Source organism: Leptodactylus fuscus, chromosome 6 (genome assembly GCF_031893055.1).
Source record: "Leptodactylus fuscus isolate aLepFus1 chromosome 6, aLepFus1.hap2, whole genome shotgun sequence".
NCBI lineage: Eukaryota > Metazoa > Chordata > Amphibia > Anura > Leptodactylidae > Leptodactylus > Leptodactylus fuscus.
This window is the reverse complement of record NC_134270.1, coordinates 179,017,736-179,035,041: the sequence shown is the minus strand read 5'-3', so window position 1 is coordinate 179,035,041 and position 17,306 is coordinate 179,017,736. Positions and strand designations below refer to the sequence as shown.

Genomic DNA, 17,306 nt, shown 5'->3' with positions numbered 1-17,306 from the left:
CAGGGAAGGTGGGAGGGGAATCGAGTAATGGTGCACTTTACCACGCGGTGTTCGATTCGATTCGAACATGCCGAACAGCCTAATATCCGATCGAACATGAGTTCGATAGAACACTGTTCGCTCATCTCTAGACAGCACTGTTTCGATCTGACTCCTAAAGGGGGCAGCATACAGAGGCACTGTTTCCCTGTTTACATCCTGGGAAACATATTTGAATATTCTTCCCATGATTCCATACAATGGATTGAAAAGGACTTTGTAAGACTCCACACACCTACATCAAAATAACTTGTTTACGTTAAAGTCTCTAGAAGTTATTGCCATATAACGTGACACATCAGGCCGGGTCCTTAAGGGGTTAAAGAGAAGGAGATAAGTAGATATTATGTTACTGTTGTGTGATCGGAGTCTATTCCTTTTTGATCATGTGATTTACTAAAGATAATCGAGAGGAGTCGCTATTACACCAGCAAAACACATCAGAATAACAAGAGTGATAAGAATAATCCGTTAGTCACGAGATTGTATTTCTGAAAAAAGGAGGTTGTCTTAAGAAATGAGAGGTTGAATGTGAGATATGATATATATATATATATATATATATATATATATATATATATATATATATATATATATGAGCGGGATCTGTCCGGACTGATATAGACAGAGAAGACTCCTATACAGTCAGAAGCAGGACAGTAACTGGTCACGTAGGTAAGTGTATACTAATGTAGTAGGATCGTGTAGTTATACAATGTATCTTATATACTCATTATGTTTATTCTACATATGACTTTACAAAATACACTTCATGTCTGCAGCACCTCTAGATATTAGACAAGGAGCAAGAAAGCTCTAAGACACTAATATAAGGAGCATTCACTGTCTAGAGCAAGATCTAGTAATATAAGGCGGCACTTTCCTCTTCGTCTTCAAAGAGTCCTGACTGTTACACATTACATTGGCACAGGAGGGTTCTATGAGGGCTGTAGTTTATATAATTTATACATGTAAATTTTATATTTTATCATTTTCTTAAACTTGAAATACTTAACCCCTTCTGTTCAGGAGCAGACACATTTTTGGGTTTTTTCATACATGTGGTTTTGAGGGCTAAAACTTTATTTCTCTCGGGCGTCTCCCCACCCAAACTCTCCAGCTGCACTAAGCCCCGCCTACTCCCTGCATCTCTACAATACTAGTCTAGGAAGGTGGGGCGCAGGGAGCTCTGAAGAGGACAGAGGACCCCGTCTCCCTAGACTAGCATTCTAGAGATGCAGGGAGTAGGCAGGGCTTAGTGCGGCTGGAGAGTGTGGGCGGGGAGACGTGAGTGCATTATGTCTCTCCTTCCAGTACCCACCCACACTCTCCTAAGCCCCGCCTTCTCCATAATACTAGTCTCGGGAAGCGGGGGCAGGGCGCTCTGAAGACAAGTGGATAGAGGACCGGACCAAGAAGAGCTGGGAGCTGCAGCTATGTAGGTAAGTGGACAACGGTGGGGAAGTTAATCACTACACAGCGTGGGGTCCAACAATTTTTGGACTACATGTTGTGTAATGAATAGGATCTTTTTTAAAATCCAATCTCAGAATGATCGGAAATTGGATTTGAGAACGATCCTGAAATGTCAAGATTGGCTCAACCCTAAGTGCTGGCGATGTAGCAGTGTCCAATGTAGCAGAGCTGGACCTGCTACACACTCAGCGCTGCTGCATCGGATTGCTACATTGGTACAGCTGAGTGTGTAGCAGGTTCGGCTCTGCTTCATTTCGGCATAGGAATGTATTGACCAATGTTGATTGGCCAAGTGCTGTACTTCTGATCCAAAGGACAAAGTGACATTTTAAAATACTATTTCTAATAATTTTGTTTTCTAGACTTTTTTGAAGAACTGTTCTATCATCCATCACTAAAGTCATGAAGGACAATACAAGAGCGTATCCGACCTCTGGTATCACACTCCTGGACAACACTTCTTCTTATACCACTGAATACTATGACGACTACGATTATTATGACTTTTCCTCTCTGAATTACTTCACTTTGGTGGTCTACTCTTTGATTTTTCTTCTGGGGACTACTGGGAATGGTCTGGTCATCTGGTTCACAATCTTCAAGATGAAGAAGACAGTCAACGTTATTTGGTTCCTCAATTTATCCATCGCTGACTTCACCTTCTCATCTTTTCTCCTCTTCAACATAATCTACCTGGCTAATGGTTTCACCTGGTTCTTTGGGACCTTCATGTGTAAAATGAACACTATGATGATATTTATGAATTTGTCTGCTAGTGTCTTCTTTCTCACCATCATCAGTATAGACCGTTGCCTCTCCGTCATCTTCCCAGTTTGGTGTCGAAACCACCGAACTCCGAGACTGGCCTCATTCATTGTCATGGGTATTTGGATCCTGTCCATTACATGTAGTCTACCATACTTTATGCTTAGAGACACCGTAGAATTTGATGGCACCATGTTATGCTATAACAACTTTGAACTTGGAGAGCCAGAAGATGGTGGCAGGTCCTTACACAAGGCGCTAGTCATAATAAGATTCTTCTTAACATTTGTTATTCCTTTCACCATCATTGTCACATTCGCCCTACGAATCCATAGAAATCGCATGACCACCTCCTCCAAGCCCTACAAAGTCATAATGGCTGTCATAGTTTGCTTCTTCATCTGTTGGGCTCCTTATCATATTTTCTCCTTCATGGAATTGTGTACAGTTTATCAGGAAGATGATCTCTACTATGAATCTCGTATTGGCATTATTATTTCTACTATCATGGCGTTCATGAACAGTTGTGTTAACCCTTTCCTCTATGTTTTTATTGGTCGGGACTTTAAGGATAATCTCTGGAGGTCCATCCAGTCCATATTCGAGAAGGCTTTCAATGAGGACCCTTGAGCTATAAAAGATGGTGGACTCCGAGGTCACATCTGGACTTCATGTTTTACTATAGAGGTTGCTATATATTTAATTATTAGATTGAATGACTTGTAAAGATGATGATGTGATTAGTATTATTTCTAAAGGATTAGAAATGTGTTTGGCCTTACTATATTTTGGACAGTTCTGATTAAAGGCTAATATATCACTACGGAGTTGGTCCTTTAACCATTTCCAGCCCCATGATATACTGATATGTCAGAGGATGGTAGTGGTTTGTATGAAATGCTAAAATGTTACACCCTTATGCCAGTTTAGGAGTGGCTGACCCTCTGCTTCAGTGACCATCAGTAGGATAACACTTAGGTCTCATGCACACGCCTAAGTCCAGTCCAGTGAACACAGTCCATGGGTGCACCATAGTTCCCAGACTGAACTCATCTGTGTGCATAGAACTCACTACAGCATAGCCAATTATGATATGAGCTCCCGACCTGTGATGAGAAGGGTTCATTGTTAGAGATGAGCGAGTAGGTGTTCGATCGAATACTACGGTTTTCGAAATACTCGTACTCGATTGAACACTACTAGCTGTTCGAAGTTTAAGGTTCAATGCAGAACCAGTGTTGATTGGCAGAATGCTATACATTCTGCCAATCAACGCTGGTTCTTCTCTTACCCTTAGAAGTCTTCTCCGTGCAGCGTCCCCGCGGGCCGGGCAGAGCCGACCGCGCATGCGCGGTCGGCTCTGCCTACGCCCTGATGCCTAGGCAGAGTGAATTCCAGCCGGAAGACGCCGCGGGGGCGCTGCGCCGGGAGAAGACTTCAAGAAGAATCCAGCCCGACCGTCACTCGTGGACTTGGTAAGTATAATTGTATTGAATTTTGCGTACCCCTGAAACGAGCATTTCCCCCCCATAGACTATAATGGGGTATGAACAGTCGAACAGTGAGCGGCTGTTCGAATCGGATTTCGAACCTCGGACATTTTAGTGTTCGCTCATCTCTATTCATTGTAAATTTTTTAAAAATTTTCAGGTTCGGCTGAACGCAAATTTTTATGGTTCACCACTCATGAATCACTATAATAAGTGGAGGCCTTATGGAGGGGGGTTGTTCAAACATAACAATCATACTTACCTCTCCTGGGCCAAAGGAGATGATGGTGAAATGGAGCACAGGAGAGGTGAGTATAACTGTTTGTTATGTTTCTGCATCTTCCCTGGGCACCAGCTTATTATACTCTGGGATCTGAAGAAACCCGAGAGTATAATAATGGCAATTCAGTTTGGACCAAAACTGGCGGGTGAACCTCGGTAATACTTGCAGGATTAAGCTTACAAAGTTTGGCCAACTCTAGTCCTGACCAAAAATTGTTGAGGACCTGAGGTGAGAGGTTCATGGGAGGAAATTCAGCAACATAACAGAGTTGAAACAGTTTTGTATGGAACAATTACCAGAAACCTTTTGATGTAGTTATCGCTGCGCAACAATGTATCAAGTAAATACACATTCGGCACATTCCTCAGGGGCACTAAGGGCATTTTTACCCTCTAATTTAAGCTTTTATAACCAATAAAAACATTTTCTCCTCTGTGTTACAGAGATCATAACTTGTTTTATTGGTCCATCAGTGTAGCTATAGGAGACCTTGTATCATGTGGGACAAGCTGTATTTATTAGGAAGCAATGATATAGCAAATATATTAACTTCTTACATTTTTTTAACCACTTCCGGACTGCCCATAGACTACACACATCCGGGAAGTGGTTGCCTTGTTCTGACAGGATGTACCGGTACGAGATCGTGCAGCTGCTGATACTGGGAGCTGGCTGTAACTTCAGCTGGAGCTCCCAGAGAGAAGACAGGGAAGGTTTATTCCCATCCCTGTCTTCTCGGTCGCTGTGTATACAGTGCTCAATGAGCGTTGTATACACAGCTATGCGCGTCGCCATGATGGGGCCGCCCTCTGACCCCGCGGTCACGTGATCTGCCAGGCTCGGTGTCTTGCAAGAGCAGCTGGGTCCTACAGGACCCAGATCAGCTCTGTATACTGTGTATACAAGGTGCAGGAGACTGGATTCCTCGTACAACTGAGGCTAAATGTACCAGCCCCGGTTATAGGAGAAATCAGCCTCCAATATAAAAAAAAGTGATCAGATGTCCCCAAAGGTCTCTTATCACTTTATGGGGGACACAATCTGAAGAAAAAAAAAATACATATATATATATATATATATATATATATATATATATATATATATATATAAAAGTTTTTTTAAAAAAATTAAATAAAATAATTTAAAAAATAAGTAAAATAATGCGCCAATAAAATGTCGTTATTAAAGGTTATAGCCCCACCCCCGACAACACCATAGAAAATAAAAATTACCGTAAGAGAGGAAAAACTATATTATAAAGTTTTTCAGTGGCACATACATCTATTTTGTTTATATTTTCCTGGATAGAAAAAAAAATAAAACACATTCGAAAATAAAAACATAAAAATAAAGCCCTATGTGTCCTCAAAAAAACACGCTGAAATTAGTTGAATGAGACGTATGAGAAAAATGTTACAGCATACAACATACAAAACATACCAAAAAACCTGAAAATGTGTCTGGTCCTGGACCACAAATTGGCCCGGTACTGAAGTGGTTAAATAATATATTTTGTAGGAGGATTTTGCTTTTAAACAAAAAAATATTTGCCTTTCATGCCTTTATTACATAACTTTTCACTGTAAAACTACTCAAATGTCATGGTCAACACTGACCACCGAATCTGAGGAGTTAAGGACGTTTGTGGATTCTTATGAACATGTATTCTTCTTTGAGAGGGAGGGAAAGCTTAAAGACAGACAAAAACAGAAATATATATTGTAGGCGGGGCATAGAGGTGGGGTGAGGAGCTACAAAGATCAGGTGTAGGAGAATTAACCCTTCCGTCTCCTACACTGCAAACAGTGAAAAACACAGTCTACACGGATATGGAGAGAAGAAGGATTAATTCTAGAGATGAGCGAATATACTTAATCGAATACCTTGGCTGCATATCTCCCGGCGGCAGGGAAGGTGGAGGGACAGTAAAAATTCGAACCCCCGGAAGTCTTTTTGCATCGGGAGCTATGCCGCCACGGTATTCAATCGAGTATATTCACACATCTCCTTACACGTGGTGAGGAGCCCTAGACCGGACCCCCTACCCCAGACAGAAGAAACTTCTGATAGACACATCAGCTACTAATCCTCAGCTCTCCCTGTGAATAGACTGATGGATAAGCCGGACACATCCAAAACTGTCCTGGCCATTGCCATCTAAATGAATCTTGTTCATTGTAATAAGTAACTGGTATAAAGATAAGATAAGATAATCCTTTAATAGTCCCACATTGGGGAAATTTCAGTATGTTACAGCAGCCTAGTAATACAGATACAGGATAATACACAGTAATATATTACAGACGTAGACACACATATGCTGAGAAGAGAAGATATACTAGGAGTCCATAGCAGCTAAGGAATGGAAGAAAAACAAGGAAAACTTCACGGTCATCGTCATAATCATTTAGTTTTCTGTGCGGAGTGTCTGCGCTTGGTCTGATGTAGATTATACAGCCTGGTCGCGGTTGGAAGGAAGGACCTGCGATAGCTCCTTCTCACACTTGGGGTGAAGCAGACGGTCACTTACAGTGCTGCCAAGTCCCATCAAGGTCCCATACATGGGGTGGGATTTGTTCTCCCACATGGAGGTCACCACGGACAGTATCCTTCTGTCACCCACCACCTGTACTGGGTCCAAGGGGCTCCCCAGGACAGAGCTGGCCCTCCTGATCAGCCTGTCACGTCTATTTCTGTCCCTGGTTGATATACTGCTCCCCCAGCAGGCTACACCGAAAAAGATGGCTGAGGCAACCTAAGAGTTGAAGAAGGCCCTAAGAAGTGTCCCCTGGACTCCGAAGGCCCTCAGCCTCCTGAGCAGATAGAGTCTGCTGTGGCCCTTTCTGTGCAGCGCCTCCAGGTGATCAGCCCAGTCTAGTTTATTATTGAGGAGCACGTCCAGATACTTATAGGTCCTGACTATCTCAATACATGTTCCTTGGATCTCCACCATAAAGGCCGTTGCGTCTACATATTTGTTCTTGTTTGCTTCACTGTATCATCTCTAGTATCATCCAAATAAAGAATACTCATTTATGATAATGTATAGATTATATAGATGTCCACATTTAACTGATAAAATTTGGTTAAAAACTCTAATTTGTTTTGAATCCAATTCGTCACAATATCGCAACGTGCAAACAAAAGAGGCTGCAATCTATACACCCCAAATCGCGAGTCTCAGCATCAAAAATATCTCTGATTCTGTGTGTTACAGTCTCACCTTGGGACTGTTTCATACTGAATACGCCTACATTATAGAGCAATATTCCCCCAGTGAGACAGGGACTCCAAGGATCATAGATGACAATGCTGGGAGTTCAGGTCTCGGCACAGTGTTCGGTCCAGAAAATGCAGCTGACAATCAGCCCGTGTGTAAGTTTTTCACAGAAAACATCTATGCAGATTATAAAATGACACTCATAGTTTAATCTCTATAAATAAATCAATAGAAAAAGAAATCATTAAAAAAAAATAATAATAAAACTGCAAACTGTCTTGTACAGACTGCGGAGCTATAAGGCTGTAGTATCATTTATACCCTGGGGAACGGTTATCATTTTTTTTTAGTACAAGATGGAAATTGAAGAAAAAAAACGTAGTAAAATGAGCCAAATTGAACAAAATGCTTCAATTTGCAGAAAATTAAAATGAAAAGAATAAGGACCATTTATCAATGATCTAAAATGATCAATCCCATTCATACAAATTTATAAATCTGTCTCATTTCCCAATATGCCAAAATTCTGTCTTAGTTTCCCACGTTTCCATACACCAAAATTCTGGCTCAGTTTTCTGATGCACAAAAAAAACAAATAAAAAAATAAAAAAAATCTATGAACATTGCCCTGTGCTTAAAGTTTACACCATTTTATATGTTACAAAAATCCCTGTGCCACATGTTTTTTTTTTTCTGTTTTCATAAATGTGTCGTAAAGATAGACACTTCTAACGCGGTCCATTATAAGCCACGCCCATTATAAGTCACTCCCATTATAGACCACACCTATAATAAACCACACCCATTATACACCATCCCATTATAAACCACACCTATTATAGGCACTCCCATTATAGACCACACCCATTATAAACCACACCCATTATAAACCACGCCCATTGTAAACTACTCTCATTATAAACCACACCCATTATAAACCATGCCCATTATAAGCCACTCCCATTATAAGCCACCCCCATTATAAACCACACCAATTATAATCCACACCCATTATAAACCACACCCATTATAAATCACACCGATTATAAACCACACCCATTATAAACCTCACCCATTATAAACCACACCTATTATAAACCACACCTATTATAAACCACACCAATTATAAGCCACTCCCATTATAAACAACACCCATTATAAACCACACCCATTATAAACCAAACCTATAATAAACCACACCCATTATAAACCACCCCATTATAAACCACACCCATTATAAACCACCTTATTATAAACCAGGCCCATTACAAACCACACCCATTATAAACTATGCCCATTATAAACCACGCCCATTATAAACCACCCCGTTATAAACCACACCCATTATAAATCATGTTGATTATAAACCACGCCCATTATAAATCATGCTGATTATAAACCACGCCCATTATAAACCATGCCCATTCTGGTGCCCATTTTTCACAAGTGTTGCATGTTGTATGTTTCCCTTTTTTTTGCGCACGCGGTTCATACCTATGTCATACATTCCATGTACCAAAACAACAAACAATTATATGTTCAAGTTTTCTGGTTCACAGAAGACAGATCATCAAAGTTTCTTGTTCGGATCAGAACACAAAACTTTTGAAAATTTTGATACATAAAGGTGCTCGCTCGTTCCTACACACAACATATTTATCTGTTTTACACTGAAAGTTTGGTCTCATTTTGTGAGATATGTAACAATCTATACAACTCCATTTAACAAGATATCTTTGTATTTTACCGAATTTCTGCCAGTCTCGTATTGCATGAATTCTGCAGAAGAATTGCTCCATCTTGTGAATACTTTTTATTTAAAGATACAGTGTGATGTTTTTAGTTACATTTCCTTCTTCAGTTGATTAAAGATAACTATATAGATGAATGTTGTGTAATTGGATTCTATTCATTTTTCATGACCGCAAGACAGAACTAAAAACTTAAGAATAGTAAATAAGTGTGATAAGATCTGTTAGTCATGAGAATAAATCCGGAGATAAAGGAAGTTGTTATTAAAAATGGAAATGTTGTAGGTAAGATAGTGATATATATAATAGCGTGATCTCTACAGTCTGATATAGACAGAGAAGACTCCAATACAGTTAGAAGAAGGAAAATAACTAGTAACAATTATAAGAATATAAACATGTATAATAAGTATATAATAATGTGTAAGTATATACTACTAAGTAAATAATATTGTATAACAAGAATAATAAGTATATAATGTTTTATGTATATCATACTGCATAATAGGGATGTAACAATGTATAATAATTAGAGATGAGTGAACAGCGTTCGATCGAGCACATGTTCCATCGGATATCAGGCTGTTCGAGATGTCCGATTCGAGTCGAACACCAGGTGGCAAACTCACTAAAAATTCATATCCCCTCCCACCTTCCCTGGCGCTTTTTTTGCACCAATAACTGCACAGTGGAGGTGGGAAAGGAACTACGACAACAGAGGTATTGAAAAAAAAATCGGAAAAAGTAATTGGCTGGCTAAATCAGGTGACCTGCGTCCACAGGGCCTCCCCAATCCACCGCTCAGTGACGGTGACGCTAAGCCAGTCAAGGACAGCTTGTCCTGCACTGGCTTAGGTAAGCCCTGGCATAGCGCCGCCTGAAGCAAACGCTTCAGGTCGCCTCATGGGAGGTGCTGTGCTGCTCCTGAGGGAGCTCACATTGCACCACAGACTGTTCAGGAGTTGGCAGATTCTTTAGTCCAGGTCTGGGAGGAGATCCCTCAGGAGACCATCCACAACCTCATCGGGAGCATGCCCAGGCATTGTGTGTTATTTCAGTGTTCCCTTTATTTTTTTGAGAAGTGTAAATAGACCAGATCATTCAGGGATTGGCTGGAGGGCCACAGGGGTACATGGTAAAACTCTCAAGTTACTGATAGGGAGAGATCACACACCCTATGGCCAGGCTGAGGCATATCATCATCATCATCATCATCAGCAGCAGCAGCAGCAGCAGCAGCAGCAGCAGCAGGAGAAGTAGTACAACGGCCATTGCAGAACAGTCACATTACACAGAAATGACACATTATTTACGATGGTTTTCCCCTTTAAGCAGACTATAGACAGGTCCGGGCTGTCAGACAAATGACCATTACAGCAGAGCTGACACTTGGCAGAACCTATGACCATAGTGACAATAACATTGTGTCATCTCAGTAACGCTGTAATAACTGTACATGATATAGCAGGAGAGTAACTTGTACAGGACAGAAGGTCTCGGGGTCTCCTTACTTCCCCCCAGAGGATACATTGTATATACATCTAGCACTTACCTGGGGATCTTGAGGAGCTGCTTCTTCTTCTCACTTCTCAGGAGCTTTGCTTTCTAAATAATTTCCCAATATAAAGAAACTAGGCATCAGATTCTAAACAGGAAATTTTCAACTTCCAGGCAAAGTGCCAGCCCCCTGCTCCCCACCATACAGACTGCACTACATGTGTCCTATCAAGGCCGTGTACTTGTGAAGGGGCTTAGCTGAGATACAGAACATGTTACGCGTTAAGGGAATATTCAAGGATTTAGATATAGATATCTGGTTGTATCCTTAATAGTCATCAATATCTGATTGGTGGAGGTCTGACACCTGGATAAATACATTAGATAGATAGATAGATAGATAGATAGATAGATAATTTTATTTCTCCACCCAGGACAAGTGACGTAGCTCCCTGCTCTCAGGAGGGGAGGGGAGCTGAGTGCTCCGGAGCAGCTTGTATTTCTGAGCTGTTTATCTCCCTCTTCCAGTTATCAGGTCAGCTAATTGAATTTTGCTGATAAGGGAGTCTGGGGAGTCTGTTACCTCTGTATGTAAACACAGACCTAAAACTGAGTTTATTTCAAGCTGACTCTTGGTCCTGTAGCATGTAAATTTGGGATTCTCATCACCTATCAAATCCAGCTCTGCTACATCAGCTTCATATTGTGCATCTTCCAGTGATACTGTGCTAATTTATTTACAAACATCCCTCACATATCTAATCCTCCGGCGTGTGGAACTGTGTGCAGAGACGCGTATCTAATCCTCTGGGGTGTGGTACTGTGTGCTGATGCATGTATCTAATCCTCCGGTGTGTGGTACTGCGTGCTGTGGCACATATCTAATCCTCTGGTGCGTGTATCTCAGTTTCAATATTAGTGTTGGATTTTGCATGTCGAGTGACTGTGTGAATTGCAGTTGGAATTGAGTGAAAGACTTGCAGGTTTGTATTGGCTAATGGGGGGGTCAATGTTTTGGGAAAGCTGTATCTCAGCAACGGTACATCCGAGGTAGTTGAGGACTGATCTTAAACCTTCCCGGTCACCTGAAGTATCTGTGTGCCAAATTTGGTGAAGATCAGCCCAGTTGTTTGGTCGCACGTAAAGAACAGACAGACAGGCAGAAATTAATTTTTATAATATAGAGAGACAAGACTCGAGCCTCTTTTTAACCTTCTCTTTGTGTCAGAAATAAAAGTTTCTGGTGTAAATTATAATAATATAATCTGTCTAGTTGAGGTCGCCAAATAAATCTTCTACTTTAATTTTTTTTTTTCCAGAAAAAAAGGAACAAAAACTTGTCAAACAAAAACGAAAATATTACAAATATACAAGACAACAAATTCTTAATAATGAGAGCTAGAACACGCTTTCATTCCTATTTGGATGATTATTTTTTCTGTTCAGGATCTGAAAGCAATGTGACCATGATGGACATTGAATGTTTAAACCTCTCATGGACTTGGACATTGTTTTGCATATTGGGAACCATTGGAAATGATACGTTTGAGAAGACGTTTATCGAGGATAAGGGCAAGGCAGACTGTGAGAAACAGGAAAAGTGTCCGACTCTTCGAAGGATTCATCAAGATTACAAAGAAGAAACAGACATAGAATGACCCGCACTGGATCCCATTGGATTTCCTTTTTTGATGTTGTAGTGTAGATCTGTAAGCTGTACATAGCTGTAGATGTTATTTTATATTCTGTGTTTTTTATGTTTCTTTCTGTTAATGAAGAACAAATACAATAAAACCATAAACTTACATATTTCCTTTAGTCATATTAATCCAGATAACCCCTCCCCCTCTACCATCTCATAGATTGATTCAGTTCCAGTCCTTATGTAATAATATGTCTATATAGAGTCTTGCACATCAAATAATCTATGGCCTTCACATTATGGAGTTGATTCACTTTCCAGTCTTATGCTTCAGCAATTGTTCCTGTACCAAGAATATGGGAGGGGACTGATGTAAATTTTGGGGAACCCTAGTAAGACTATGGCTGGGAAAGGTGGGAGTGATAAGAAGATGTCTATCTGAAAGTGGTGGAGATTTGGTCAAGGTTTATTATAATAATAATCTGCTGAAATATGGAAGTAAATCTGATAGTAAGTGTTATTGTCTGCAGCACCTCCACAGGCGAGATGAAGCATTACAGAATATCCATCGCAAACAAGTCTGTATAATGGTGGATAGGTCCTCCAGAATGAAAGAGTCTTTCCAAAATGGAAGAGAATCCAGTAGGTCCAATATGTCCAAGAGTAAAGGAAGCAGGAAAATCAATTAAAGAGGTTTTCATCATCTAGACAAGTTATCCTCTACCTTGAAATGAATGGAACAAAGCAAGTGCAACCTCCTCTCCATTCAGAAATCCCAAATACCCCGATCTGTGATGTCGTGCGCAGTCGGACCCCCAAGTTATCTCCTATCCTGTGGACAAACTTCTTTCTCTAATGGCAGTGTCCATCCATTATACAATACATATGGTAATGTACACATGCAAATTTACACAAATAACACAAATCTACTCACAAATTACACATTCATATTCTTACACACATGGATGTACACACTACAAGTATGTATACATGAACATACAATGCACATACACAGAACTTACACATGAAAGTCAAATACTTGAGTCGCTGATTTGGAAAGTGAAGAAATGCAGAACTGAACAGGAATGTAGTTTTTATTCTGTGTTGAAAGATCAGGAGGAGGAGGAGGAGGAGGAGGAGGAGGAGGAGGAGACGTCTTATTTCCTGTTACTTCCTGTTACTCAATGATCTCCAGTAAGAGTTGGATATAAGCTGTAGTATATAATATATATCTCAGTATCAGACAATACAATCCTCAGAACAAGGACTCCGGCCGTGGAAATGTGAACAGCTCTTATATACAAGCAATGTCTGGTTATAGGAACCACTGAATGATCTCCAGGAATCTCCATCCCACCGGTAACATTTCCTTCTATTACATGTCTATAGATGAGATTTAATAGCAGTCTACAAATATCTGAAAGGTAGTCACAGTGCAGAGGGATCTCCCCTATTCTCATTAGCACAAGGAAGTACAAGAAGCAATGGGATGAATCTAAAGGGAAAGAGATACAGATTAGACATTAGGAAAAACTTTCTGACAGTGAGGGTAGTGAGAGAGTGGAATAGGCTGCCACGGGAGGTGGTGGGCGCTCCATCAATGGAAATCTTCAAGCGGAATCTGGATAAACATATAGCTGGGATCATTTAGGAAAACCTGCACTCGCAGGGGGTTGGACCCGATGGCCCTTGAGGTCCCTTCCAACTCTACCATAAGAAAAAATTAATAAAAAAAAAATAAAAAAAAATGTAATGTTATCACTGCTCCTCCAAGGGTAAAAGTGTAGATATAAGGGGTATGGAGGTAATAATCCCACCCGGGATCTTAAGGTCTTATTGTCACATAACACACTCTTATTCTAAATGGCAGATGACATTAGCTTTGGATTGCATTGTGGTTCACCTCTGATATTTAGAGCATATTTCATACAGGGAGCTGAAAACAAATGTCTATAACTATATCCACTACCACAGCCGAAATCTGCACTGTTACATAGGTAAAGTTACTTTTTTTATGTATTTCCCAGGGTGGGCTCAGAAATAGGTTGCTATGTGCAGAAAGCTGCAGATGCCCCTCTGATCCCCAAACCTCACTCACCTAATAGCCCCCTGTAAGCACCTTCAACATATACCACTAATGGTATATGGTTTCACATTTGCTAGCATGAAAGGGATATTTTTAATGACTTTTTGTTTTTGTTTTGTTTCTTCTTCATCAATTTTCAACTAATCTCACGACCACAAATGTCTCCCAAGTAACAAACTTGTAGCACATTTTATTCAATAAATCAGACTATTTTTTTTCTATAAACCTTTTGCAATATAATATCCATGAGTGGCTAAAATATCATGCTCAAAACCTTTTTAGAGCATTATAAATATTAAAATGTATAAAAGCAGGTGTCAGCGCAGGGTATGGTGAAACTCAGAGTATGTATACTTACATACTTATTATTCTTTTTTTTTTTATAGACATACATGGAAATGATAACTTTGACATTAGTTAGCTGTGTTTGTCTTAAAGAGCTCAAAATTAGATAGTTCTTATAGATAGGTTCCTAGGAGCCCTAAGAGTATTCTACACTATGTATTATAGATAGGTTCCTAGGAGTCCTAAGAGTGTTCTACACTATGTTTTATAGATAGGTTCCTAGGAGTCCTAAGAGTGTTCTACACTATGTATTATAGATAGGTTCCTAGGAGTCCTAAGAGTATTCTACACTATGTATTATAGATAGGTTCCTAGGAGTCCTAAGAGTATTCTACACTATGTATTATAGATAGGTTCCTAGGAGTCCTAAGAGTATTCTACACTATGTATTATAGATAGGTTCCTAGGAGTCCTAAGAGTATTCTACACTATGTTTTATAGATAGATTCCTAGGAGTCCTAAGAGTATTCTACACTATGTATTATAGATAGGTTCCTAGGAGCTCTAAGAGTATTCTACACTATGTATTATAGATAGGTTCCTAGGAGTCCTAAGAGGAGGAGTCTATGTATTATAGATAGGTTCCTAGGAGTCCTAAGAGTATTCTACACTATGTTATATAGATAGGTTCCTAGGAGTCCTAAGAGTATTCTACACTATGTTATATAGATAGGTTCCTAGCAGCCCTAAGAGTATTCTACACTATGTTATATAGATAGGTTCCTAGGAGTCCTAAGAGTATTCTACACTATGTATTATAGATAGGTTCCTAGGAGTCCTAAGAGTATTCTACAGTATGTTTTATAGATAGGTTCCTAGGAGCCCTAAGAGTATTCTACACTATGTTTTATAGATAGGTTCCTAGGAGTCCTAAGAGTATTCTACACTATTTTTTATAGATAGATTCCTGTTACCTCACACCCCGATGAAGCCACAAATTGCGTGTGTTGGGGTGTGTTATACCCTTGGTAAGAAAATTCTTTTACCTCTGTGTTACTTTTTGTTTGGTATTTGGTGTCTCCTTGACAGTGATCAACCCATGTAATTTGTTACTATTCCCATGTCCTTTCCAGGCATTTATATGTAACTCTTTCTGAGTTTACATTAGCACTTGTCTCCATGTATATCATGTCACTGGAAAGTAAAATGTTTTGAAAAATACCTCAATAACTCTTTGGCTTCCAAAACAAAGGGAGTCAATTCATGCACTTGCAAATGCTATATGTACACAATACAGATCATCCTACAAAACACAAGCCCTCAGATTTAGATAAGACCACATGTTGCATAAAAGCTGCAGATAAAAAAAAAAACAAAAAAACTGCTGTAGAAAAGAAATGGAAAGCATGGGCTAAAATTATGTCAAAAGCTAATTACACATAGGACTGGAAATGTTTGCTGTATTTAGTTCATGAGGTTTTTACAAGGCAGCAAGAAAACCACTGGAGGAAAGTAGTTTCCTCCAGACATAACATTCAAAGCAGATTAAAAAGAGATCAAAATGTCACATAGACCTCAAAAAGGCATGAATGAAAAAAAAAAAAAAAAAAAAATCAAGTCATCCAGCAAAACATAAACACACTGTATGTAAATTTAAGCTTGGCGTAGACATATGATCCGCACATTATATACACACTGCACTTGTTGCTGATTTTCAATTATATTCCAGAAAGAGTTAATAACAGTTAAACAATACATTATATGTTCCGATTTGAAAATTTAAAAAAAAATCAGAACTCTCTACTCCAAGTATAGTCAGCTGTCTCCACCCCAAAGTATAGTCAGCTATCTCCACCCCCAAGTATAGTCAGCTGTCTCCACCCCAAAGTATAGTCAGCTATCTCCACCCCCAAGTATAGTCAGCTGTCTCCACCCCAAAGTATAGTCAGCTGTCTCCACCCCCAAGTATAGTCAGCTGTCTCCACCCCAAAGTATAGTCAGCTGTCTCCACCCCCAAGTATAGTCAGCTGTCTCCACCCCAAAGTATAGTCAGCTATCTCCACCCCCAAGTATAGTCAGCTGTCTCCAGCCCAAGTTTATATAGAAGAAATTTCCGGCACTCAATAGGATTAAGAGAAATCACATATTTATTGAGGGCATCCAAACATAAACATTTCCTGTCAAAATATGACCTTCAACAGTATAACGGATGAAGAGAAAGGTGCACTTCTGGGTGTATGAACTCTATACCCCAAGTATAGTCAGCTGTCTCCACCTCCAAGTTTCGTCAGCAGTCTCCACCCCCAAGTACAGTCAGCTGTCTCCATCCATGAGTATAGTCAGCTGTCTCCACCCCAGGTATAGACAGCTGTCTCCGCCCCCAAGTACAGTCAGCTGTATCCATCCACAAGTATAGTCAGCTATCTCCACCTACAAGTATAGTCAGCTGTCTCCACCCTCAAATATAGTCAGCTGTATCCATCCCCAAGTATAGTCAGCTATCTCCACCCCCAAGTATAGTCAGCTGTCTCCACTCACATGTATAGTCAGCTGTCTCCACCCACAAGTATAGTCAGCTGTCTCCACCCACAAGTATAGTCAGCTGTCTCCACCCACAAGTAGTCAGCTGTCTCCACCCCCAAGTATAGTCAGCTGTCTCCACCCACAAGTATAGTCAGCTGTCTCCACCCACAAGTATAGTCAGCTGTCTCCAACCCCAAGTATAATCAGCTGTCTCCACTCACATGTATAGTCAGCTGTCTCCACCCATAA

At 40.1% G+C, this 17,306-nt stretch overlaps 1 protein-coding gene across 1 annotated transcript; it reads left to right on the top strand.

The window, feature by feature from the left end:
* The first annotated feature begins 1,917 nt into the window (after positions 1-1,917).
* On the top strand, positions 1,918-2,910 carry LOC142209212 (chemerin-like receptor 1). The gene has a single exon (XM_075278141.1). The coding sequence runs from the start codon at positions 1,918-1,920 to the stop codon at positions 2,908-2,910; it is 993 nt and encodes a 330-aa protein (XP_075134242.1).
* The last annotated feature ends 14,396 nt before the right edge of the window (positions 2,911-17,306 follow it).

Excerpts from the sequence above, each read along its gene's own strand:
- LOC142209212 (XM_075278141.1), top strand. The coding sequence starts at position 1,918 with ATGAAGGACAATACAAGAGCGTATCCGACCTCTGGTATCACACTCCTG.